Source organism: Pagrus pagrus, assembly GCF_965226575.1.
Source record: "Pagrus pagrus genome assembly, chromosome: 3".
NCBI classification, from domain to species: domain Eukaryota; kingdom Metazoa; phylum Chordata; class Actinopteri; order Spariformes; family Sparidae; genus Pagrus; species Pagrus pagrus.
In genome coordinates, this window is record NC_140187.1 from 35,495,165 (window position 1) to 35,522,006 (window position 26,842).

Below are 26,842 nucleotides of genomic sequence, written 5' to 3' on the forward strand. Positions count from 1 at the left end.
TTTAAGGTACTGCATCGCCTTCACTTTTCCAAGGTTAGACTCTCGAGAATGTTCCCAAATGTGGACCCATTGTGTGATAGATGTGGGCTCTCACCAGGCTCTCTGGCACACTCTTTCTGGCTCTGTCCTCATTTACACACCTATTGGAGCTCGATTTTCAACACCCTATCAGAAGTTTTCAAAATGGTGGTTCAACCAGATCCTGTATTAGCCATTTTTGGAGTAGTGAGAGAGAACAATAAAAATCTTTCTGGAACCAAATTGAAAATTACAAAATTTGTCACGTTGTTGGCGCGGAAACTGATCCTTCTTAATTGGAAAAATCCTCAGCCACCGAGCTGGACTCAGTGGCTGAGGGAAATCATACAGCTCCTTAAACTTGAAAAGTTGAGGTACACAGTAAGTGGCTCCTCGGATAACTTTGAGAACATTTGGAAGCCATTCATGGACTACATTAGAAATAAGCTTTAATTCTCCTCTTTTCTTAATGCACCCTAGATGTAATGGACCTCTACTACTTAACATCATGTATACATTTGCCACATGGCCCATCATAATGTACTAATCTTTTTCATTTTACGCAACTGCAATATGTAAATGTTTGTCCGTTTTCTTTTTGTTTTGTTTGTTTTTGTTTTGTTGTTGTTTCTTTTATTGTTACCATGTCTATTTTTTTTTCTCTTTGTGCTGTTAAACTTTTTTTGAAAAAACCAATAAAAAATATTATAAAAAAAAAAAAGAATTTGCAGGAAAAGCTGATTTTTTCAAAAGCTGAAAAGGCAGAAAAGCTGAACATTTTGATAGCTGAACAGTTTCTCTAGCTGAACATGAAGCTGAATACTTGAAAAAGCTGAAAAGGCAGAAAGCTGAATATTTGAAAAGGATGAAAAGGTTGAAAAGCTGAACAGTTTGACAGCCAAACAGTTTCTGTAGCTGCACAGATGCTGGAGCAGTAGCAGAACCAAAGTTGAAAATGTCCCCATAAGAATGAATGGGAAAACACCTCCCGAACAGCTACAGGTTTAGGAAAAAGTGTAATGGTTATGGCCAAAATATGTATACAGTGAGTAACAGGAGACATTGCTGAACCATGTGATGTGTTTTTTATTTCAGTAGAGTGAAAAATGAGGGCACAAGAGCGAGAGACAAAACCGGTACCGTCTGCTCCACTCCAGAAATTTAGGCTCAAAATTAACATTGCGCCTTATGGGGGAGTTGCTGGAGTGCTTGTCGCTCGAGGGCTTCTACAGCCAAAAGTTTAAGTCGCACATCTGAAATAAGATGATCATATGAAAGCCAACAAGATTTCCTACATTTCTATGTATATATTGTCTATGTGAAGTAAAAGCTGTGGGACCCAAATCAAGCTGAAGAGAGTTTTTTCTAAAGTTTTTGCAGCTGCTCTGCACTCTAGCGATGATGTCACCCACTCTAGCTCACGCAATACACACCCATTATAAACCCAGAAGAGGAGCTAAAACTCCTTCAAACTAAAACTGTGATAATTTCAAAACCATAAAAGATTTTAAAATTTTGAAAAACAAGTTCAGTAGTTCAAGGTCTTGTGACTATTTTAAAGTTGGAATGGTGTCTCTAGCTCAAAGTATGAGGGAGCAGAAGAGGTTGAAAGTCCATGAGTTTTGAGGAGGATTTGAAGATTTTCCCATTTGCTTCCATATTAAATTCTTTTTTGAAAAAGCTGAATATTTGAAAAGGTTGAAAAGTTAAAAAGCTGAAAAGTACAAGGCTGAAAGAGCTTAAAAAGCTGAACATTTTGATAGTTGAACGGTTTCTATAGCTGAACGTATGCTGAAGCAGTAGCAGAATGAAATGTGAGAAAATCCCCATAAGGATGAATGGGAAAAAATTTTGGTTTTAGTTTTGAAAAAGCTGAATATTTGAAAAAGTTGAAAAGCTAAAAAGCTGAAAAGCACAAGGCTGAAAGAGCATAAATAGCTGAACATTTTGATAGTTGAACGGTTTCTATAGCTGAAAGTATGCTGAAGTAGTAGCAGAGCGAAATTTGAGAAATTCCCCATAAGGATGAATAGGGAGAATTTTGCAGAAAAAGCTGAATATTTCCAAAAGTATAAAATATAGAGAAAAGAAAAATACACGCCATCATGTCCTTAACGAGCTGCACATTTTGATAGTTGAATGGTTTGTGTAGCTCAAAATTTGTAGGAGGAGAAGCGAGCCAAAAAACGTACGGAATCAGGAATAATAATAATTATAATAACTTTAATAAATTCCAGAAGAACAATAGTGTGAATGCTGTGTCAGCATTCACACTAACTAGAAAAATTTGTATTTCCTACGAAAATACAGTGTGAATGCTGAAAGCTGAAGTGATTTTGGAAATCTGCTGAATGTGCTGGAAAACACTTGCCTAATGCATAAAAAATGCATAAAACTATGAGAATGAATGGTCAAGAATTTGCAGAAAAAGCAGAATTTTTCAAAGCTGAAAAGGCAGAAAAGGTGAAAAGGAATAGGCCGAATGGGTTGGAAAAGCTGAAGATTTTGAAAGTTGAACAGTTTCTAAGGTGAATATTTTGATAGTTGAACAGTTTCTCTAGCTGAACATCAAGCTGAATATTTGAAAAAGTTGAAAAGCTGAAAAGGTTGAAAAGTTGAAAAAGGTGAAAAGCTGAAATGGTTGAAAAGCTGAAAAGGTTGAAAAGCTGAAAAGTAATAGGTTGAAAGAGCTTAAAAAGCTGAATATTTTAAAAGCTGAACAGTTTCTCTAGCTGAACATAAAGCTGAATATTTTAAAAGCTGAACAGTTTCTCTAGCTGAACATAAAGCTGAATATTTTAAAAGTTGAACAGTTTCTCTAGCTGAACATCAAGCTGAATATTTGAAAAGGTTGAAAAGCTGAAAAGGTTGAAAAGTTGAAAAAGCTGAAAAGCTGAAATGGTTGAAAAGCTGAAAAGGTTGAAAAGCTGAAAAGTAATAGGTTGAAAGAGCTTAAAAAGCTGAATATTTTAAAAGCTGAACAGTTTCTCTAGCTGAACATAAAGCTGAATATTTTAAAAGCTGAACAGTTTCTCTAGCTGAACATAAAGCTGAATATTTTAAAAGTTGAACAGTTTCTCTAGCTGAACATAAAGCTGAATATTTTAAAAGTTGAACAGTTTCTCTAGCTGAACATAAAGCTGAATATTTTAAAAGCTGAACAGTTTCTCTAGCTGAACATAAAGCTGAATATTTTAAAAGCTGAACAGTTTCTCTAGCTGGACATAAAGCTCAATATTTTGATATTTTAACAGTTTCTCTAGCTGAACATGAAGCTGAACATTTTGAAAGTTGAACGGTTTCTATAGCTGAACATAAAGCTGAATATTTTAAAAGTTGAACAGTTTCTCTAGCTGAACATGAAGCTGAATATTTGAAGAAGCTGAAAAGATTGAAAAGCTGAAAGTAATAGGCTGAAAGAGCTTAAAAAGCTGAACAGTTTGACAGCCAGACAGTTTCTGTAGCTGCACATATGCTGGAGCAGTAGCAGAATGAAATTTGAAAATGTCCCCATAAGAATGAATGGGAAAACACCTCCCAAACAGCTGCAGGTTTAGAAAAAAGTGTAATGGTTATGGCCAAAATATGTATACAGTGAGTAACAGGAGACATTGCTGAACCCTGTGATGTGTTTTTTATTTCTGTAGAGTGAAAAATGAGGGCACAAGAGCGAGAGACAAAACCGGTACCATCTGCTCCACTCCAGAGATTTAGGCTCAAAGTTAACACTGCGGCTTATGGGGGAGTTGCTGGAGTTCTTGTCACTCGAGGGCTTCTACAGTCAAAAGTTTAAGTCCTACATCTGAAATAAGACCATCATCTGAAAGCCAACAAGATTTCCCACATTTCTATGTATATATTGTCTATGTGAAGTAAAAGATGTGGGACCCAAATCAAGCTGAAGAGAGTTTTTTCTAAAGTTTTTGCAGCTGCTCTCCACTCTAGCGATGATGTCACCCACTCTAGCTCACGCAATACACACCCATTATAAACCCAGAAGAGGAGCTAAAAGTCCTTCAAACTAAAACTGTAATAATTTCAAAACCGTAAAAGATTTTAAAATTTTGAAAAACAAATTCAATAGTTCAAGGTCTTGTGACTATTTTAAAGTTGGAATGGTGTCTCTAGCTCAAAGTATGAGAGAGCAGAAGAGGTTGAAAGTGGATGAGTTTTGAAGAGGATTTGAAGATTTTCCCATTTGCTTCCATATTAAATTTTTTTTTGAAAAAGCTGAATATTTGAAAAAGTTGAAAAGCTAAAAAGCTGAAAATAAGAAGGCTGAAAGAGCATAAAAAGCTGAACATTTTGATAGTTGAACGGTTTCTATAGCTGAACGTATGCTGAAGTAGTAGCAGAATGAAATTTGAGAAAATCCCCATAAGGATAAATGGGAAAAAATTTTGGTTTTAGTTTTGAAAAAGCTGAATATTTGAAAAAGTTCAAAAGCTAAAAAGCTGAAAAGTACAAGGCTGAAAGAGCATAAATAGCTGAACATTTTGATAGTTGAACGGTTTCTATAGCTGAACGTATGCTGAAGATGTAGCAGAATGAAATTTGAGAAATTCCCCATAAGGATGAATGGGAAAAATTTGGCAGAAAAAGCTGAATATTTCCAAAAGTATGAAAGATAGAAAAATGAAAAATAGAGGCAGTAATGTCCTTAACGAGCTGAACATTTTGATGGTTGAATGGTTTATGTAGCTCAAAATTTGAAAGAGTAGAAGAGAGCTGAAAAACGTACGGAAGCTGGAATAATAATAATAATAATAATAACTTTAATAAATTCCGGAAGAACAATAGTGTGAATGCTTTGAAGCATTCACACTAAAAATAAAAATAAAGAATTCCGTGCGTAGAAGAACATATGTTGTGAATGCCTCCTGCATTCACAACCAATAAATGGGACAATGCTCTGAACTGAAAACTGCTGTTAGTACGTTGGCTGTTGGTTGTCTTAGCCAAATACACTGGGCCTCTGCTATTAACTGCAGCTAACTGACGTCGGCTCTCCTTTCATAACTCCTTCACGCGCTAGTCCGTTAACTTGGTTAGCGTTAGCGGTTATGCTAGCAACGTTACCATCGGGTAGCCAACAATAAAGGCTTTGCCGAACAAGATAAACTCTGCGCCCATAAATTCATGTTTACTCCCGTTTGAATTAAACACCACTCTTACTGTACTTCTGAAACAATAAACCTGTATTTGGACCGTTCATAACTGCCGGCCGTGTGAAGCAGACTTACCTGTCAGACAGCATACAGCGACTGACGGAAGATCCGTTTGATCGAGGCGTTCAGGTGACACTCGGAAATTCTGGTATTAAACACAAAAACCTCTGAAAGCGATCCCCAAATCCTGCAATATCTCATAGAGCCCGTGGTAAAAGAAGTCAGGACTCGTGTAACATTGTGAGCTTTGTGGGGATCTCTAATAACCAACGTTAGGACGGAAATAGATAACGTAGATAAAAGCGCATACAATGTCCGACATTAAATGCGTCGCGCCCCGCTAGATATGAAAATACAGGGCTACGCCGACGTCATTGGAACAAACGGATATGTTTCTTACGCAAAGAAAACATTTCTTCATGTATAACCTTTGCCGAATGATCAACTGTGCCCAAATTGTTAAGAATACGTTGTACACTGCGTTTCACAACGTTTATACAGTTTCTCATAACGAAACAAGTTTCAAAGTTGTGTTTTTTTAAGGGAGTCCGGCGACGAAGTAACAGGCTTATACAGCGATGCCGCGAAGAAACTGACACTTTTCACAATGAAAGACAAATCGTAATGTATTGTAGTTAATGCCAAATTTGAAGGAAGGCACCAATGACTTAAAGTGTGTCATAGGTGTTCCAAAAAGTTGATTAAGCTTCTCCTCATGATGCAACAACTCTTAAAATCACTCGATTCGTAAGGGAGTCTGGGATATTGTCGTTACTAGTGATTTTCATCACTTCATTATGTGGTCCATATCCATGCCTTACACACACACACACAAACACACACACACACACACACACAGAAAGAGAGAGAGAGAGAGAGAGAGACCAACTTCTAGTAGTGGTGGTGGTAGTAGTAATAGTAGAAGTAGTTGTAAGACAAGTAGTAGTAGTAATACGAGTAGCAGCATTAATTGTGGGGGTAGAAGTACAAGTAGTAGCAGTACAAGTAGCCTAGTAGTACAAGTAGTAGTAGTAGTTGAATATTTTGACAGTTGAACAGTTTCTCTAGCTGAACATAAAACTGAATATTTTGATAGTTGAACAGTTTGCAAGCTGAATATTTTGATAGTTGAACAGTTTCTCTAGCTGAACATGAAACTGAACATTTTGATAGTTGAACGGTTTCTATAGCTGAACATAAAGCTGAATATTTGAAGAAGCTGAAAAGGTTGAAAAGCTGAAAGTAATAGGCTGAAAGAGCTTAAGAAGCTGAACAGTTTGATAGCTGAACGGTTTCTATAGCTGAACATAAAGCTGAATATTTGAAAAAGCTGAAGAGGTTGAAAAGCTGAACAGTTTGACAGCCAAACAGTTTCTGTAGCTGCACATATGCTGGAGCAGTTGCAGAATGAAATTTGAAAATGTCCCCATAAGAATGAATGGGAAAACACCTCCCAAACAGCTGCAGGTTTAGAAAAAAGTGTAATGGTTATAGCCAAAATATGTATACAGTGAGTAACAGGAGACATTGCTGAACCATGTGATGTATTTTTTATTTCTGTAGAGTGAAAAATGAGGGCACAAGAGCGAGAGACAAAACTGGTACCGTCTGCTCCACTCCAGAAATGTAGGCTCAAAGTTAACATTGCGGCTTATGGGGGAGTTGCTGGAGTGCTTGTTGCTCAAGGGCTTCTACAGCCAAAAGTTTAAGTCCTACATCTGAAATAAGAACATTATCTGAAAGCCAACAAGATTTCCTACATTTCTATGTATATATTGTCTATGTGAAGTAAAAGCTGTGGGACCCAAATCAAGCTGAAGAGAGTTTTTTCTAAAGTTTTTGCAGCTGCTCTCCACTCTAGCGGTGATGTTCCGCACTCTAGCTCACGCAATACACACCCATTATAAACCCAGAAGAGGAGCTAAAAATCCTTAAAACTAAAACTGTGATAATTTCAAAACTGTAAAAGATTTTCAAAAACTGAAAATCAAGTTCAATAGTTCAAGGTCTTGTGGATAGTTTAAAGTTGGAATGGTGTCTCTAGCTCAAAGTATGAGGGAGCAGAAGAGGTTGAAAGTGGATGAGTTTTGAGGAGGATTTGAGGATTTTCCCATTTGTTTCCATGTTAAAATTTTTTTTGAAAAAGCTGAATATTTGAAAAAGTTGAAAAGCTAAAAAGCTGAAAAGAACAAGGCTGAAAGAGCTTAAAAAGCTGAACATTTTGATAGTTGAACGGTTTCTATAGCTGAATGTATGCTGAAGTAGTAGCAGAATGAAATTTGAAAAAATCCCCATAAGGATGAATGGGAAAAAATTTTGGTTTTAGTTTTGAAAAAGATGAATATTTGAAAAAGTTGAAAGGTTAAAGAGCTGAAAAGCTCAAGGCTGAAAGAGCACAAATAGCTGAACATTTTGATAGTTGAACGGTTTCTATAGCTGAACGTATGCTGAAGTAGTAGCAGAGCGAAATTTGAGAAATTCCCCATAAGGATGAATGGGGAAAATTTGGCAGAAAAAGCTGAATATTTCCAAAAGTATGAAAGATAGAAAAAAGAAAAATGGATGCCATAATGTCCTTAATGAGCTGAACATTTTGATAGTTGAATGGTTTCTGTAGCACAAAATTTGAAGGAGTTGAAAAGAGCCAAAAAACGTACGGAATCATGAATAATAATAATAACTAGAAAAATTGTATTTCCTGCGAAAATACAGTGTGAATGCTGATTGCTGAAGTGATTTTGCAAAATCTGCTGAATGTGCTAGAAAACACTTGCCTAACGCAAGCTATAGCTGAACATAAAGCTGAATATTTTGATAGTTGAATGGTTTCTATAGCTGAACATGAAGCTGAATGTTTTGATAGTTGAACAGTTTCTCTAGCTGAACATAAAGCTGAATGTTTTGATAGTTGAACGGTTTCTATAGCTGAACATAAAGCTGAATGTTTTGATAGTTGAATGGTTTCTATAGCTGAACATAAATCTGAATATTTTGATAGTTGAATGGTTTCTATAGCTGAACATAAAGCTGAATATTTTGATAGTTGAATGGTTTCTATAGCTGAACATTAAGCTGAATGTTTTGATAGTTGAATGGTTTCTATAGCTGAACATAAAGCTGAATATTTGAAAAAGCTGAAAAGGTTGAAAAGCTGAAAAGGTTGAAAAGCTGAAAGTAATAGGCTGAAAGAGCTTAAAAAGCTGAACAGTTTGACAGCCAAACAGTTTCTGTAGCTGCACATATGCTGGAGCAGTAGCAGAACCAAAGTTGAAAATGTCCCCATAAGAATGAATGGGAAAACACCTCCCAAACACCTGCAGGTTGAGAAAAAAGTGCAATGGTTATGGCCAAAATATGTATACAGTGAGTAACAGGAGACATTGCTGAACCATGTGATGTGTTTTTTATTTCTGTAGAGTGAAAAATGAGGGCACAACAGCGAGAGACAAAACCGGTACCGTCTGCTCCACTCCAGAAATTTAGGCTCAAAGTTAACATTGCGGCTTATGGGGGAGTTGCTGGAGTGCTTGTCGCTCGAGGGCTTCTACAGCCAAAAGTTTAAGTCGCACATCTGAAATAAGAACATCATCTGAAAGCCAACAAGATTTCCCACATTTCTATGTATATATTGTCTATGTGAAGTAAAAGCTGTGGGACCCAAATCAAGCTGAAGAGAGTTTTTTCTAAAGTTTTTGCAGCTGCTCTCCACTCTAGCGATGATGTTCCGCACTCTAGCTCACGCAATACACACCCATTATAAACCCAGAAGATGAGCTAAAAATCCTTCAAACTAAAACTGTGATAATTTCAAAACCGTAAAAGATTTTCAAAAACTGAAAATCAAGTTCAATAGTTCAAGGTCTTGTGGATAGTTTAAAGTTGGAATGGTGTCTCTAGCTCAAAGTATGAGGGAGAAGAAGAGGTTGAAAGTGGATGAGTTTTGAGGAGGATTTCAGGATTTTCCCATTTGTTTCCATGTTAAATTTTTTTTTGAAAAAACCGAATATTTGAAAAAGTTGAAAAGCTAAAAAGCTGAAAAGAACAAGGCTGAAAGAGCTTAAAAAGCTGAACATTTTGATAGTTGAACGGTTTCTATAGCTGAACGTATGCTGAAGTAGTAGCAGAATGAAATTTGAAAAAATCCCCATAAGGATGAATGGGAAAAAATTTTGGTTTTAGTTTTGAAAAAGCTGAATATTTGAAAAAGTTGAAAAGTTAAAAAGCTGAAAATTGATAGGCTGAAAGAGCATAAATAGCTGAACATTTTGATAGTTGAACGGTTTCTATAGCTGAACGTATGCTGAAGTAGTAGCAGAGCGAAATTTGAGAAATTCCCCATAAGGATGAATGGGAAACATTTTGCAGAAAAAGCTGAATATTTCCAAAAGTATGAAAGATAGAAAAATGAAAAATGGATGCCATAATGTCCTTAATGAGCTGAACATTTTGATAGTTGAATGGTTTCTGTAGCACAAAATTTGAAGGAGTTGAAGAGAGCCGAAAAACGTACGGAAGAAGAATAATAATAACTAGAAAAATTGTATTTCCTGCGAAAATACAGTGTGAATGCTGATTGCTGAAGTGATTTTGCAAAATCTGCTGAATGTGCTGGAAAACACTTGCCTCATCCACAAAACATGCATAAAACTATGAGAATGAATAGTCAAGAATTTGCAGAAAAAGCTGATTTTTTCAAAAGCTGAAAAGGCAGAAAGGCTGAAAAGTAATAGGTTGAAAGAGCTTAAAAAGCTGAAGATTTTGATAGTTGAATGGTTTCTATAGCTGAACATAAAGCTGAATATTTGAAAAAGCTGAAAAGGTTGAAAAAGCTGAAAAGGTTGAAAAGCTGAAAAGGTTGAAAAAGCTGAAAAGGTTGAAAAGCTGAAAGTAATAGGCTGAAAGAGCTTAAAAGGCTGAACATTTTGATAGTTGAAGAGGTTCTCTAGCTAAACATGAAGCTGAATACTTGAAAAGGCTGAAAAGGTTAAAAAGCTGAACATTTTGATAGTTGAAGAGTTTCTATAGCTGAACATAAAGCTGAATATTTGAAAAAGCTGAAAAGGTTGAAAAGCTGAAAAGGTTGAAAATCTGAAAGTAATAGGCTGAAAGAGCCTAAAAAGCTGAACAGTTTGACAGCCAAACAGTTTCTGTAGCTGCACAGATGCTGGAGCAGTAGCAGAACCAAAGCTGAAAATGTCCCCATAAGAATGAATGGGAAAACACCTCCCAAACACCTGCAGGTTTAGAAAAAAGTGTGGTGGTTATGGCCAAAATATGTATACAGTGAGTAACAGGAGACATTGCTGAACCATGTGATGTGTTTTTTATTTCTGTAGAGTGAAAAATGAGGGCACAAGAGCGAGAGACAAAACCGGTACCGTCTGCTCCACTCCAGAGATTTAGGCTCAAAGTTAACACTGCGGCTTATGGGGGAGTTGCTGGAGTTCTTGTCGCTCGAGGGCTTCTACAGCCAAAAGTTTACGTCGCACATCTGAAATAAGTTGATCATATGAAAGCCAACAAAATTTCCTACATTTCTATGTATATATTGTCTATGTGAAGTAAAAGCTGTGGGACCCAAATCAAGCTGAAGAGAGTTTTTCCTCAAGTTTTTGCAGCTGCTCTCCACTCTAGCGGTGATGTTCCGCACTCTAGCTCACGCAATACACACCCATTATAAACCCAGAAGAGGAGCTAAAACTCCTTCAAACTAAAACTGTGATAATTTCAAAACCGTAAAAGATTTTCAAAAACTGAAAATCAAGTTCAATAGTTCAAGGTCTTGTGGATAGTTTAAAGTTGGAATGGTGTCTCTAGCTCAAAGTATGAGGGAGAAGAAGAGGTTGAAAGTGGATGAGTTTTAAGGAGGATTTGAGGATTTTCCCATTTGTTTCCATGTTAAATTTTTTTTTGAAAAAGCTGAATATTTGAAAAAGTTGAAAAGCTAAAAAGCTGAAAAGAACAAGGCTGAAAGAGCTTAAAAAGCTGAACATTTTGATAGTTGAACGGTTTCTATAGCTGAACATATGCTGAAGTAGTAGCAGAATGAAATTTGAAAAAATCCCCATAAGGATGAATGGGAAAAAATTTTGGTTTTAGTTTTGAAAAAGCTGAATATTTGAAAAAGTTGAAAAGTTAAAAAGCTGAAAATTGATAGGCTGAAAGAGCACAAATAGCTGAACATTTTGATAGTTGAACGGTTTCTATAGCTGAACGTATGCTGAAGTAGTAGCAGAGCGAAATTTGAGAAATTCCCCATAAGGATGAATGGGAAACATTTTGCAGAAAAAGCTGAATATTTCCAAAAGTATGAAAGATAGAAAAATGAAAAATGGATGCCATAATGTCCTTAATGAGCTGAACATTTTGATAGTTGAATGGTTTCTGTAGCTCAAAATTTGAAGGAGTTGAAAAGAGCCAAAAAACGTACGGAATCATGAATAATAATAATAACTAGAAAAATGTGTATTTCCTACGAAAATACAGTGTGAATGCTGAAAGCTGAAGTGATTTTGGAAATCTGCTGAATGTAGTACTGGAAAACACTTGCCTAATGCATAAAACTATGAGAATGAATGGTCAAGAATTTGCAGAAAAAGCAGAATTTTTCAAAGCTGAAAAGGCAGAAAAGGTGAAAAGGAATAGGCCGAATGGGTTGGAAAAGCTGAAGGTTTTGAAAGTTGAACAGTTTCTAAGGTGAATATTTTGATAGTTGAACAGTTTCTCTAGCTGAACATCAAGCTGAATATTTGAAAAGGTTGAAAAGTTGAAAAAGGTGAAAAGCTGAAATGGTCGAAGAGCTGAAAAGGTTGAAAAGCTGAAAAGTAATAGGTTGAAAGAGCTTAAAAAGCTGAATATTTTAAAAGATGAACAGTTTCTCTAGCTGAACATGAAACTGAACATTTTGATAGTTGAACGGTTTCTATAGCTGAACATAAAGCTGAATATTTGAAGAAGCTGAAAAGGTTGAAAAGCTGAAAGTAATAGGCTGAAAGAGCTTAAAAAGCTGAACAGTTTGATAGCTGAACGGTTTCTATAGCTGAACATAAAGCTGAATATTTGAAAAAGCTGAAGAGGTTGAAAAGCTGAATAGTTTGATATTTTAACAGTTTCTCTAGCTGAACATGAAACTGAACATTTTGATAGTTTAACGGTTTCTATAGCTGAACATAAAGCTGAATATTTGAAGAAGCTGAAAAGGTTGAAAAGCTGAAAGTAATAGGCTGAAAGAGCTTAAAAAGCTGAACAGTTTGATAGCTGAACGGTTTCTATAGCTGAACATAAAGCTGAATATTTTAAAAGTTGAACAGTTTCTCTAGCTGAACATAAAGCTGAATATTTTGATATTTTAACAGTTTCTCTAGCTGGACATGAAACTGAACATTTTGATAGTTGAACGGTTTCTATAGCTGAACATAAAGCTGAATATTTGAAAAAGCTGAACAGCTTGACAGCCAAACAGTTTCTGTAGCTGCACATATGCTGGAGCAGTAGCAGAATGAAATTTGAAAATGTCCCCATAAGAATGAATGGGAAAACACCTCCCAAACACCTGCAGGTTTAGAAAAAAGTGTAATGGTTATGGCCAAAATATGTATACAGTGAGTAACAGGAGACATTGCTGAACCCTGTGATGTGTTTTTTATTTCTGTAGAGTGAAAAATGAGGGCACAAGAGCGAGAGACAAAACCGGTACCGTCTGCTCCACTCCAGAGATTTAGGCTCAAAGTTAACACTGCGGCTTATGGGGGAGTTGCTGGAGTTCTTGTCACTCGAGGGCTTCTACAGTCAAAAGTTTAAGTCCTACATCTGAAATAAGACCATCATCTGAAAGCCAACAAGATTTCCTACATTTCTATGTATATATTGTCTATGTGAAGTAAAAGATGTGGGACCCAAATCAAGCTGAAGAGAGTTTTTTCTAAAGTTTTTGCAGCTGCTCTCCACTCTAGCGATGATGTCACCCACTCTAGCTCACGCAATACACACCCATTATAAACCCAGAAGACGAGCTAAAAATCCTTCAAACTAAAACTGTGATAATTTCAAAACCGTAAAAGATTTTCAAAAACTAAACACATGCCTAATAGTTCAAGGTCTTGTGATTATTTTAAAGTTGGAATGGTGTCTCTAGCTCAAAGTATGAGAGAGCAGAAGAGGTTGAAAGTGGATGAGTTTTGAAGAGGATTTGAAGATTTTCCCATTTGCTTCCATATTAATTTTTTTTTTGAAAAAGCTGAATATTTGAAAAAGTTGAAAAGCTAAAAAGCTGAAAATAAGAAGGCTGAAAGAGCATAAAAAGCTGAACATTTTGATAGTTGAACGGTTTCTATAGCTGAACGTATGCTGAAGTAGTAGCAGAATGAAATTTGAAAAAATCCCCATAAGGATGAATGGGAAAAAATTTTGGTTTTAGTTTTGAAAAAGCTGAATATTTGAAAAAGTTGAAAAGCTAAAAAGCTGAAAAGTACAGGGCTGAAAGAGCATAAATAGCTGAACATTTTGATAGTTGAACGGTTTCTATAGCTGAACGTATGCTGAAGATGTAGCAGAATGAAATTTGAGAAATTCCCCATAAGGATGAATGGGAAAAATTTGGCAGAAAAAGCTGAATATTTCCAAAAGTATGAAAGATAGAAAAATGAAAAATAGAGGCAGTAATGTCCTTAACGAGCTGAACATTTTGATGGTTGAATGGTTTCTGTAGCTCAAAATTTGAAAGAGTAGAAGAGAGCTGAAAAACGTACGGAAGCTGGAATAATAATAATAACTAGAAAAATTGTATTTCCTGCGAAAATACAGTGTGAATGCTGATTGCTGAAGTGATTTTGCAAAATCTGCTGAATGTGCTGGAAAACAGTTGCCTAATCCACAAAACATGCATAAAACTATGAGAATGAATAGTCAAGAATTTGCAGGAAAAGCTGATTTTTTCAAAAGCTGAAAAGGCAGAAAAGCTGAACATTTTGATAGCTGAACAGTTTCTCTAGCTGAACATGAAGCTGAATATTTGAAAAGGATGAAAAGGTTGAAAAGGCTGAAAAGGTTGAAAAGCTGAAAAGGTTGAAAAGCTAAAAAGTAATAGGCTGAAAGAGCTTAAAAAGCTGGACAGTTTGACAGCCAAACAGTTTCTGTAGCTGCACATATGCTGGAGCAGTAGCAGAACCAAAGTTGAAAATGTCCCCATAAGAATGAATGGGAAAACACCTCCCAAACAGCTGCAGGTTTAGAAAAAAGTGTAATGGTTATGGCCAAAATATGTATACAGTGAGTAACAGGAGACATTGCTGAACCATGTGATGTGTTTTTTATTTCTGTAGAGTGAAAAATGAGGGCACAAGAGCGAGAGACAAAACCGGTACCGTCTGCTCCACTCCAGAGATTTAGGCTCAAAGTTAACACTGCGCCTTATGGGGGAGTTGCTGGAGTGCTTGCCGCTCAAGGGCTTCCACAGCCAAAAGTTTAAGTCCTACATCTGAAATAAGACCAACATCTGAAAGCCAACAAGATTTCCTACATTTCTATGTATATATTGTCTATGTGAAGTAAAAGATGTGGGACCCAAATCAAGCTGAAGAGAGTTTTTTCTAAACTTTTTCCAGCTGCTCTCCACTCTAGCGATGATGTTCCGCACTCTAGCTCACGCAATACACACCCATTATAAACCCAGAACACGAGCTAAAAATCATTAAAACTAAAACTGTGATAATTTCAAAACCATAAAATATTTTCAAAAACTGAAAAACAAGTTCAATAGTTCAAGGTCTTGTGAATAGTTTAAAGTTGGAATGGTGTCTCTAGCTCAAAGTATGAGGGAGCAGAAGAGGTTGAAAGTGGATGAGTTTTGAGGAGGATTTGAGGATTTTCCCATTTGTTTCAATGTTAAATTTTTTTTTGAAAAAGCTGAATATTTGAAAAAGTTGAAAAGCTAAAAAGCTGAAAAGTATAAGGCTGAAAGAGCTTAAAAAGCTGAACATTTTGATAGTTGAACGGTTTCTATAGCTGAATGTATGCTGAAGTAGTAGCAGAATGAAATTTGAAAAAATCCCCATAAGGATGAATGGGAAAAAAATTTGGTTTTAGTTTTGAAAAAGCTGAATATTTGAAAAAGTTGAAAAGCTAAAAAGCTGAAAAGTATAAGGCTGAAAGAGCATAAAAAGCTGAACATTTTGATAGTTGAACGGTTTCTATAGCTGAACGTATGCTGAAGTAGTAGCAGGGTGAAATTTGAGAAATTCCCCATAAGGATGAATGGGGAAAATTTTGCAGAAAAAGCTGAATATTTCCAAAAGTATAAAAGATAGAAATACCAAAAATACAAGCAAGAATGTCCTTAATGAGCTGCACATTTTGATAGTTGGATGGTTTCTGTAGCTCAAAATTTGTAGGAGGAGATAGGTGCTGAAAAACGTACGGAAGCAGGAATAATAATAAATTCCAGAAGAACAATAGTGTGAATGCTTTGAAGCATTCACACTAATAACTAGAAAAATTGTATTTCCTGCGAAAATACAGTGTGAATGCTGACGGCTGAAGTGATTTTGCAAAATCTGCTGAATGTGCTGGAAAACACTTGCCTGATGCATAAAAAATGCATGAAACTATGAGAATGGTCAAGAATTTGCAGAAAAAGCAGATTTTTTCAAAAGCTGAAAAGGAAGAAAGGCTGAAAAGTAATAGGTTGAAAGAGCTTAAAAAGCTGAACATTTTGATAGTTGAACGGTTTCTATAGCTCAACATGAAGCTGAATATTTGAAAAAGTTGAAAAGGCAGAAAGCTGAATATTTGAAAAGGTTGAAAAGCTGAAAAGTACAAAGCTGAAAGAGCTTAAAAAGCTGAACAGTTTGATAGTTGAATGGTTTCTATAGCTGAACATAAAGCTTAATATTTGAAAAAGCTGAAAAGTAATAGGCTGAATGGGCTAAAAAAGCTGAACAGTTTGAACGGTTTCTCTACCTGTATGTATGCAGGAGTAGTAGCAGAAGTAAATTTTAAAATGTCCCCATAAGAATGAATGGTCAAGATTTTGCAGAAAAAGCCACATTTTTCAAAAGCTGAATGTTTCAAAAGCTAATAAGGCTGAAAAGTACAGCTATTAATAGTAGTTGTACTAGTTGTACAGCTATTAGTAGTAGTAGTAGTAGTAGTAGTAGTAGTAGTAGTAGTAGCAGCAGCAACAGTAGCAGAGGTAGCAGTTGTAGTTGTGGAAGACATTGTGGACATTGTCTCATTATTCTACCAAATCATGAGGAGACAATAGTTTGTAATTCACACAGTAATTAGAGCATTCCAAGATTTAATTGAAGTATCAACAGTAATAAAGCAGTAGAAGTGAAATCCACAGCATAATATACAAACAAGCCTGATGAGACACACAAATAGGAATCAAAACATATTTCAAAAACATTTACAAAATCATTTCAAATCTATTCATGTGAGTGTACGACTTTATTGCACAAAAATTACTACACAGATTATTTGATGATAAATCATCCATCAAAAGTGGATAGTTGTTCAGTTGTTGAAACTAATTTGTATATATTATAATATATTGTGAAAATGTGATTGAATAGTTTGCCTATGCATATTTTATTGCCCTAGTAGAATAAAAAAGTTAATGAATCAGATTAAACTGAATTTGATGATGTTAAAATTATATGAACATAACTCAAGTGACCTGAAAGGAATTTAATGGAACTGAACATTATTAAGTTAAGATCCCACAACATGGGGGCACTTTGATCAACCAGAAGGAACCTTAAAGGATTTTATGGCAATATGGTATGAATACTACTGTCAAATGCATGTACTAAGAGCAGAGATTTTGTGAGGGCCCCTCAGTCAACTTTGACTTATTAAGAAAAAAGTATAAAAAAAAAAAGAAAAAAAAAAGAAATGAATCTTGAGACAAAGGTTTCCTATGAAGTCCAGCTAATTAATTCGGGCCTTAAGTGTATTTCAGGACATTTCCTATAATTGTGGGATTGGTTGATTATTTAAATGAATTAAATAACTACCAATGAACAGTTTATAAGAGAATAGAAAAGACACGAAAGCCGGCCTTGCAAAACCAAAATCCACTGTGCCTCTAGCACGTAACCAGTAAACAAATAAAAATTTCTTAAAAGCTCTGCGCCTCGGAACAACCACAAGGAAATGTTTCCAGCATGGTGCCGAAACATTGCCCTGACGACTGATGTGCAAAGGGAAGAGATTTTTTAAAACCCTTTCAGCAAACTTTGACTATTTAAAAAGAAAAGGTTTCCAGGCACAGTAAATTGGGTGACTTTTGGGTTAATCTCTATGAATTGTTTGACCAGTCTTTGGCCACTATTTAGTTCAGAGAAACAAACAAAACTTAAGATAAAATTAGATAAAAAATATGACTATCATTCAGTTTTCTTTTGGGAAAAAAATAAAAATAAAATGCAATAAAACAAATTACCAAAACACAAATAAGAGAAGAATATATAGAAAATACATGAAAGTAGTCATTTTCAAAATCCATACTGGCAAACAGTTGTTGGTTTCAAAATATTTTCTAAGGCAGGGCTCAACAAAATATATATTATCACAATCAGTAGGACCAGGCATGTGCAGGCAAGATGCATTGTTAGGTAACTGTTCACTCAACCTCTCTGTTTCTGTGCTTATTTGTTGCTTTTTCAAGAGGGATAAAAAGAGTGATAGTTACATGATGGGTGACAGGATTGGGCAATGACACCATTTTACATGCCTGAAGATATTGTAATTTCAGTGATTTCAAATTTTGTTCAGCCCTACCATAAAAGCTTTTCACATCATAGTTAGACTTAGGCTAATTAGCCCCATTAGTTTATGGCTTCAAGCTCCAGTAGCCCTGGACTGACAGTCGGGCCAACACTGTGATTTCAATTGTGTTAGTCCATCTCTGTCAGAGCTGGGTTCACCTTTACTTTTTAAAGATTTCTCCAAAAAACATGGAGTTAACGTCACTTTTGTGACTTCAGGTCTCCAGGTTTGTTTGCCAATCAAATCATGTGACAAGGCTCATATCCAAGCCATGTGTTTAGGACATTCTCAAGACCATACCCTCAGCTTTGAGTGCACAGTCTCAGCACTGGGCTCATCCATAACTGCTTTTCAGAAGGGTTTACATTAGCCCAAAGCTAAGTATACAATGGTGAAATAACCTTTAGTATACCTACCAGCTGAAACCCCACACTAATGATTACTATTTAAAAAAAAAAATAGTCCCCCCTACAGGACAGCAAGTTCAGATGCATGTAGCAACTGATATGAATTACACCTTTATCTGTGTCGTAAAAATAACATACATTTTCATGAAATGCAAAATAAAAAAAACGTTCAATGAATCATATAACATAAATATTATTATTAACAAAACAGACTAAACTGGTGTCCTATACTTCAGATTCGGTTATATGGTCCATGGGTCACTAGTGTAATCTTCAGTAGTGATTCTGTCATGCTGCTGTTTGTTGAATCTTTTCATTGCTGCCACAAACCGAACTGTCAATGGAGCACACTGTCAGTGTGAAGTTGTAAATGAGTGAAGTCATGACCTTCGACATGTTCAGTGGCTGGAAGAACTGCTGCTCCCTATTATCGGGTCACGTTTGGCATGAGGACAGCGTCACCGACACAGGCGCTGAGAGGCAGGGGAATGGAGCTCGCCCTGAGAAAAGACAACAGAAAGTCTATAATCTGAAGACCATGACACAAAACATACACAAGAGTTGCACCATACAAAGTAATCAATTACCTTGCACACTGCTGCAGGGCAGAAATCCATTTTCCCTCCAGAGCCACTTCACACAGAGAGGTTTTGAATGGCTGAATGTCTTATGCATGTTAACTCTCTGGGCAGTCTGGAGGTCTCAGCTGTGGAGTGGCTGGACCACAGTGGAGGAAGACCTGAAGAAAGAACTTCATTCAAAATACACTCCCAACTGTAACTTTAAAGTCAAAAGCTACAAAAACTGTTTGATACACAGACAATTTTATCAAAGCACATACAAGAATATTAGTTCAAAAATAAACCCTTAATGACCTACCTTATGCTTAGTTATGAAGAAACCTTTGCACTGAGAGGGGAAGCACATGTCACACGTGATCCAGCAGTGATGGCTCCATTGTCGACTGACACTTAAGCTGGTGCAGGTGCCTCGTTTGTGGCACCATGGTGTTGCTGGTCATGAGTTGGTCCTCACAGTATTGAAGAAAATAGGACCAAGGTGGGCAGGTGTCGTCACAGAGGAGCACTGTGTCTCCCAACCGGGGGACAGCAAACTTGCATAATTTAGAGTATCTGGCAAGGCCACCCACCCTGCTAGAGAGGGTAGTGGCAAATTTGGTGGGAATGTGGGGTTTCAGCTGGTAGGTGTAAGTACATTGGAAAGTATGTGTTACATTGAAAACACATACTTTCTGATGTATTTTTGCTAAGGTAAATGTTGGCAGCTGTATACAGCTGCCTAAAAATAGTTTTGGCCTGCGCATTTATCAACCCTGACCCAGACCCACCCTGACAAATGCACAGGCCAAAATGTGTTGGGAATATGGTCCATTACCGCATAATTATCTGTAAAACAATTTAGCTTTTTTGCCTTTAACCTGTAAAACAATTTAGCCTTTTTGCTTTTAACCTGTAAAACAATTTAGCCTTTTTGCCTTTAGCCTGTAAAACAATTTAACCTTTAGCCATTTTGTATTAGTCAAGATTTTTAAATGTTGTTCTACTTTTATCCATCCTTTGAAGCATTTTTTATTAGCCAAGGTTTTAATTTTGAACCAGATTGGAGAGTTAGCTGTGTGCAATTCTCTCAGCAACATAATGTCCTTGTAGGTCAATTTCTCTTAGACACAATAAACCAACATTCATATCAAGTGTTGAGCGGTGTATCCTCTTGGTCCACCCTCCCTCCCACACAGTCTCAGAGAGACTGAGGCAGCCGGCAAGGTTGTAAAGCCAGGCTGCAAAGAGGATACCCCAACTCTGAGTAATTGTTGACTATTTGCTTTGCAAGTCTGTATAACTAGATGGTCTGTCAAATACCGTACATTGCATTTTCAGTAAACGATGATCATTGTGATATAGCTTAGATAGATTTTACCATTGTCAGTTTAAGTTTTGTGTATTTTAAATCAAAATGTGCAAAACATATTATACTTTTTCATACAAAATGGTATTAAACAATTTTCTTAATCCCTTAATCCACGAAAACAAACAAATCCCTAGTCCTAGTACTTTTCAATGTCACTCACCGGATTTCTTTATGAACTGCTGCAGGAGATTACACAGTACACAGGGTTGTGATAACTGTAGTACGTTTTCAAGACACCAGAATTGAGACAGCGTTGTGGTTGAGAGATGAAAATGAGGTCCAGCAGTGTGTTCTTCTCGGTGGTTGCAGCAGTGATTAGTTGGGCATATCCCCTAGACCGAAACAGCTCCAGTATTGGCATACTTCCGTTGGATAAGAGATTCTCATTGAAATCGCCACAGACAATGATGGGATGGCAATCCATGATCTCCAGTGAATCCAAAAGGCTTACCAGGTTTGACAGGAATGATGCAATGCTGTAGTCTGGAGGTCTGTACACGGCTGCAATCAGTGCACTCACAGGGGCTTCAACCTTCAGAGCCACAAACTCAAGATCAGTCACATTATGTAGATACTGTTTTTCACGCACTTGAAAGTGGTTTTTCACAAAAACAGCAACTCCGCCACCACCTCTGTTTGCCATTTGTGGGAGATTTGTGTACGACATGTGTCTGTTGCGCTTGAACATATTGTAGCCGTCTAAATGGAGGCTGTGTGCAACAAAGGAGCCTTGTAGGTGGGTTTCCGTGAGACACAGAACATCTGCAAGACACAGTTCATGATGGCTCTTGATGTCATTCACATGTGATGGCAGTCCTTCTGTGTTGTGGTGAACAATGGTCAGAGTGTCATGTCTGCTCAATGTTTGCTTGAAATGGAGAAGAGGCATCATGTTGTCCAAGTTGACATGTGTCATGGTCTCTAAGGCTGCAGTGACGTCTTGGTTTGCATAGATTTTTTTCTCGTCTATATCCAGCATGTACAGTCCACTGAGAGAGGTCACTCTACTGATAGCCACATAAGCCATGCCAGGTTCAAATATGTGTTTCAGTGAGACTACGGCTGATGTCTTTGTCATACCTTGAACCTTATGTATTGTGCAAGCAAAGGCAAGTTTAATGGGAAACTGTCTGCGTACCACTCCTTTCTGTTTCATATCCTCCTCCGCTCTGTCAATGTACACAAGATTATCGGGTCCTCCTGGTGCTCTATTGCGGTAACGCATTCCAGCTGTTTCATCATCCATCTTGAGCCCAAGCATGGTGACGTGTGTAAAACCACTTTGTTCAGAGGTAATTATCCTTTGTAGTGTGCAAAAGGATCCATTCACTAATCCCTGAGAGACGTCGATGTTTCTGGTGAGCATGGCACGTGCGCCTTCAGCAACATTTAGTGAATCTGGTAAATCATTTTTGCCTCCTTTTAATGGTTCGACTTGTCGTGCCATTTTGCCACTGTGTGGGTCCTTTTTATAGTCATCTGCATCAATGGTAGTGATATGAGAATGGAGCAGAGCTAACGTTGCAGAGTTGTGGGAATTGACTTGTTTGTTTGTTGCAAAAATGTGCAGGGCATCAGTCGGACAAAGTGCTGGTTCAGTGATGGTCTGTGACAGCATAGCTCTGTCTGCTTCAGACAACTCATCTGACTTGTCTTTCACACGGATCCTGTTCAGCATCTCTGCAAAGACCACATCATCTTTCTGCCGCATGATCTCAGTCAGTGTGACCATCTTAAAATGTCCCCACAGGTCTATTTGTAAAGGCTCTTGGACGCAGAGAGGTTTACTGTGTCTCACTGGTGGTAGCTGATAGAAGTCTCCAACAGCGATTACTGACATCCCTCCAAATGGTTTTTGACAGCCTTTAATCTGTTTCAGTCTGGCATCCACATATGCAAAAAGTGGCTTTGACACCATGGACACTTCATCAATGATGATGATTTCAGCATTTAACAGATCTGATCTGACCTCATCCAGTTTATTACCAAGTCCTTGAAATGGGGGTTTTAGGCTTCTCGGCAGCTTGAGCAGAGAGTGCAGTGTTGAACCTGATATATTAAAGGCTGCGGTTCCAGTGAAAGCAGTCAAAAGGACAGTGGGGTTTGATATGTCAGCCTCCTCAGCACGTCTCGGCAGTTTGCACAGTATCTTAGATGCTTCTGAGTAGATGCATTTGATGAGATGTGACTTTCCTGTTCCAGCACCACCATTTATGTAAAAGAAGATTTGCTCAGGATCAAGGCCACAGACACGCTTTATGCACCAGTCTCTGACTGCATGGAACACACATGTCTGTTTCTGGTTCAGATTCTGATACATTTGACGTAAGAGTGTGGGGTCAACTGCAGGGGGTTCTCTGATGGCTCTGGCTTCTGTTACAGCGTTAGCCTGCTTTGCATATTCTGGGACATCATCCTGTACATTTTCATGATCTGGCGCTCTTGCTTCCAGTTCTTCAATGCACTCCAACCTCACTAGTTCAGATTCAGGTGCCAGATTACACCATTCATCAATCACACCTCTGTTCTCTTCAAACTCCTCAATTGCACTCTCAATTTCTTCACTGTTTTTTTCATATTTTTCTCTGTTTCGTTTGACAATGCGTTTGACGGACTCTGGACGGTTAGCACCTGGTAGTTCAACACGGCCACGGTTGTAGAATGACTCATATGTGGGTAAAAAAGAAGGTTTCAGTTCATCGTCTGATCGGTAAGGAACATACAGTTTCAGTAATGTGCCATAAAACTGCTCGGGATATTTTTCCTGTGATGTGCGGTGAAATCTGATGACAGCGGGCTTATCGTTTTCTCTCTTTTGAACATATCCCATCTCATTCAGCAGAGGAAAAACCTTTTTACCTTTGGTCTGTTGGCCATACACAAGTCTGCAAGTTGAGGCAAAGTCTGCCATACACATCTCCTCAAACTCTAGTGTTTCAGGCCTGGCTTTGTACTTGTCTGTCAAAGATGTCATCCACACATTTACACATTCTGATGTTGTGTTTTGCAGGTCTGACATGGGGCGACTCATTTTCACTGGGTTGTCATCTGTCGGTATGAATACGACACCACGTGAACACTTTTTCATTTTGATACCACATGCACGGGTGACACACTCCTGGGCACTGACCTCTCTCTTTTTGGAATATGCCTGCATGATTTCCCTCATTTCATCACACTCATTGACATTTTCTCTGTTGGAGTTTTCAATTAGCGTTTTGAGATACTCACTGACAGAGTTTTCACTTTTGCAAATATATGTGCAGATGTAGTTGATCAAACTGTAATAATTCAGTATGAACTGAACATCAATATTTGCATCCCAGGCAGAAAGTAGAGCTGCGTTATATGGATTTACCCAGCAGTCTTTTGGGTCACGCCTTAGTATCACCGCATTTGATCGTTTCATCAGGTGCAGACAATTCTCATACTCGCTGAGTGTTAAATCACATCGATCCAGGAGCTGGTTCAAACTCAGGGAGGCAGTTTCAGGTTCATTCAGCAGCAAGTTCAGCGGTCTGAGCTTTTCTTTTGCTTCTGCCAGTTTTTCTGGATCATCTTTATCTCCAGGTCTTGTTATCATTGTATCTCTGGAAGGTGGTTGGGGAAAACCAAAACGACATCCAGAGCTAGCACTTTTGAAACATGTCCGTGTGTGGTTTTTGCTGTGCATCTGCACTTCTGTGACTTTCTGATACAGGTCAGGTTGTGTAACTGGGTCAGGTAGCTGTGCAGTGATATATTTGTTCACAAAGTCACAGATAGTTTGATCACTGTCTTCCTCAAAAACAGGAGCTCCTTCTACCCATAGCAGGCAATGTATGTGCGGGCTTCCTCTGTGCTGAAACTCAACTCGGTAAAAGAAATCAACAACTTTGCCAAGGGGTTGTGCAGGCGACAAGATCAAATCTCTGTATAAGGCCTCAACACGCTTATCAAACATGCGCATTGTAGTCACAGGATTGCTTCGCAATATGTCACACTTTGTGGACCAGTCGAGTTCATCGAAATCAACTTCCTCACCCTGCTGACGTTTTATTGCTTCAATCACCTCGGGCCAACGCATTTCTGCTGCAGAAAACGTACAAAAGAAAGTAGGAGTTCCGAGCTGTCTTATCATGGCAAACAGATCTCTTGTTGTCTTCTCCCAATAGGCTGGTGTCCCTCTCAGCGGCTGCATGAATCTGACTGCATCTTTATGTCTCACCAATCGTTCAACCTCTCGTTTGTCTTGCAACATTCCTGACGTTATTTTGCGTCCATCTCTGGTGAAAGGTTTTCCCTTACGTAATTGAATTGTCATGCTAGATGTGGCCAAGTGTATTTCACTCACAAACTGTGCAAAGAACAAATAGTTTGTGTCTCTGGCAAAGCGATCATCAACACCTAAAAGCCTGCTTTTGAAATAACCACTGGGTGTTATTTTGATCAGTCTCTGTTCATCTAGTGTATTTTGACCAGTGGGGAACTGAACAGGGAAAGCCATGGCCTCAAGTTTAGGTGTTTTGAAAAAGCTGACTGGACTGTTTCCTTCTGCAGGGGCAACAGAGTAGATTCCTTCACTAAAGCACAATATTTCCTCTGAAACATCGCGTGGCTGAAGGCATGACTCTAGAGCAAGACCACCATTTGGCATGTCACCTTCTTGTTCTGGATCATCATTCTGCTCCTCTGGTTGGCTGTCATCACAAATGACCATTTCATTGTTGTCCACTTCATTTTCATGACCATTTTCTGCCTCACACAGTGCATTTCTCTCACACATGTCAATTTCCATTAAATCATCTTCATCATAATCAACATCGTCCATGGTCGCATTAACATCATCACAATCATCATCATCTTCCTCATCGGGAAGCGTTGGGTCACACAGCTCAGCCTCATCTCTGATAGTAATGTCCTTATACTGTGGGTGAATGTGCTTGAGTTTATTCAGTGCTTGCACCAGTTTAGACCAGGTAACAGTCTGGAACACCTGATGACCTCTGTAACACAACCGCCTCTTTAGCTTTACTCTCAGTACTTGTGACTCACTTCTCAGTCTTGGCAGAGCGTTAACAGTTTCCTCAATCTGAGATGGAACACAGACAACATTCCCTCGAATACATTGCTGTCGTCCTTTAGGAAGAGGAATAATTTTTGCAAATGCTATGCACTTGGCGATTAGATGTCTTTCCAATATGTTGAGATCACACAGTTCAGGTGGAATGTCAGTAAGCTCCAAGTTGTTGGCTATAGCAAGGCTGGGCATGGCTCCTTTTTTAAGGTGACTATGGCAGGTATGACAAATCCACTCTGTCTTTCTCTCATCAGGAACTTTGCACTGTTCATTTCTGCAGCCTTCATCACAAATATGAACATACTTTCCAGTCAGGCATGCTTCAACCACATCTGGATTTGTTACATACTTTGACCTTGTGCAGCGTTGAACTTGATTTGGAAATGAAGCCTTATGACACACTGTGCAACAAAATGTGGGACCAGCCTTTATTTGTGATCTGAAAACAGATATGGCCTCATTGATCAAGGGGTTTTCAGCCTCTCTGTCACTCTCATGTGCTTGTCTTTGTATTTGTCTGTATTTCCTTGTTATTCTCATTGCACATCTTATCTTATGCATACTCCTGAATGCAAGATTGCTGTTACGCCTCTCATGCATTCGTTGTCTCATTAGTTGTCTGTGTTTTACCCTGAGGGCTTGGTCATGTATACAACGCTGTGCAAAGTAAAATCGCTGTCTCCTATTGAATCCAACATCATTTCTGTATCGATTCATAAAGTACTGGTTTTGTTTTTCTCTGAAATCAGGATTGTGTCTGTATTGGTTCATTCTGTACCCTTTTTGTTTGTCTCTGAATTCAGGATTGTTTCTGTACTGTTTTGTTATGTACCCTTTTTGTTTTTCTCTGAATTCAGGATTGTTTCTGTACCGTTTTGTTATGTACCCTTTTTGTTTTTCTCTGAATTTAGGATTGTTTCTGTACTGGTTTGTTATGTAGTCTTTTTGTTTCTGTCTGAATTCAGGATTTTCTCTATATGCAGTTGTTATATCATTTCTCTTCTTTAGGCGTAATTCAGGTTTTTTTCGATAAAAGTTTCTGAAATTTGCTTGTTTTCTTTGCCTGAGTTCTTCATCAGAATATTGCCGTTTTGCAGAAGATTTTTTCTTTGCTCTGAATGTTTTGTCAGAAGCATACTTTTCCTTTTCTTTCCTCTTTTGATTCTCCTTTCTTTGAGATACCTTTCCAGAGCACAAAAGTCTCTTCTTATATTTCCTTCTTGCCTCTTTATTAATTTTCGATAGTTTATGGGAGATGTCACGTAAGGCACTATCACTCACCATTGTATCAATTATTGGAGCAGAAGAGTTTGATTCATTTTGAGGAGCATCATGTGATGTGTCTGAATTCAAAGTGAATTGGCTCAATGGCTCTGGTTCAGTTTCCATGTCAGTGCATGCTTCATGTACAGTGTTATTGCAGACATCAGTAACAACATTGGTTAACCTTGGAGCACTCAGGCTTGCCTCTTTCTGAAGTGCATCATCCA

The 26,842-nt window shown here is 37.7% G+C and overlaps 1 protein-coding gene and 1 long non-coding RNA gene across 2 annotated transcripts in view; both read right to left on the minus strand.

The window, feature by feature from the left end:
* LOC311254739 overlaps positions 1–26,842 on the minus strand; it is a 55,263-nt gene that overhangs the window by 23,214 nt on the left and 5,207 nt on the right. The gene's annotated exons all lie outside the window — the stretch shown is intronic.
* LOC311254311 (uncharacterized protein) lies at positions 19,391–21,669 on the minus strand. The gene is made up of 2 exons (XM_084348012.1): positions 20,454–21,669; positions 19,391–19,450 (listed from the first exon to the last, which is right to left on the minus strand). The coding sequence occupies exon 1, from the start codon at positions 21,657–21,659 to the stop codon at positions 20,463–20,465; it is 1,197 nt and encodes a 398-aa protein (XP_084204138.1). The 5' UTR covers positions 21,660–21,669; the 3' UTR covers positions 19,391–19,450; positions 20,454–20,462.

Coding starts and splice junctions, on each gene's coding strand:
- LOC311254311 (XM_084348012.1), bottom strand. CDS start 21,659: ATGCTCACCAGAAACATCGACGTCTCTCAGGGATTAGTGAATGGATCC.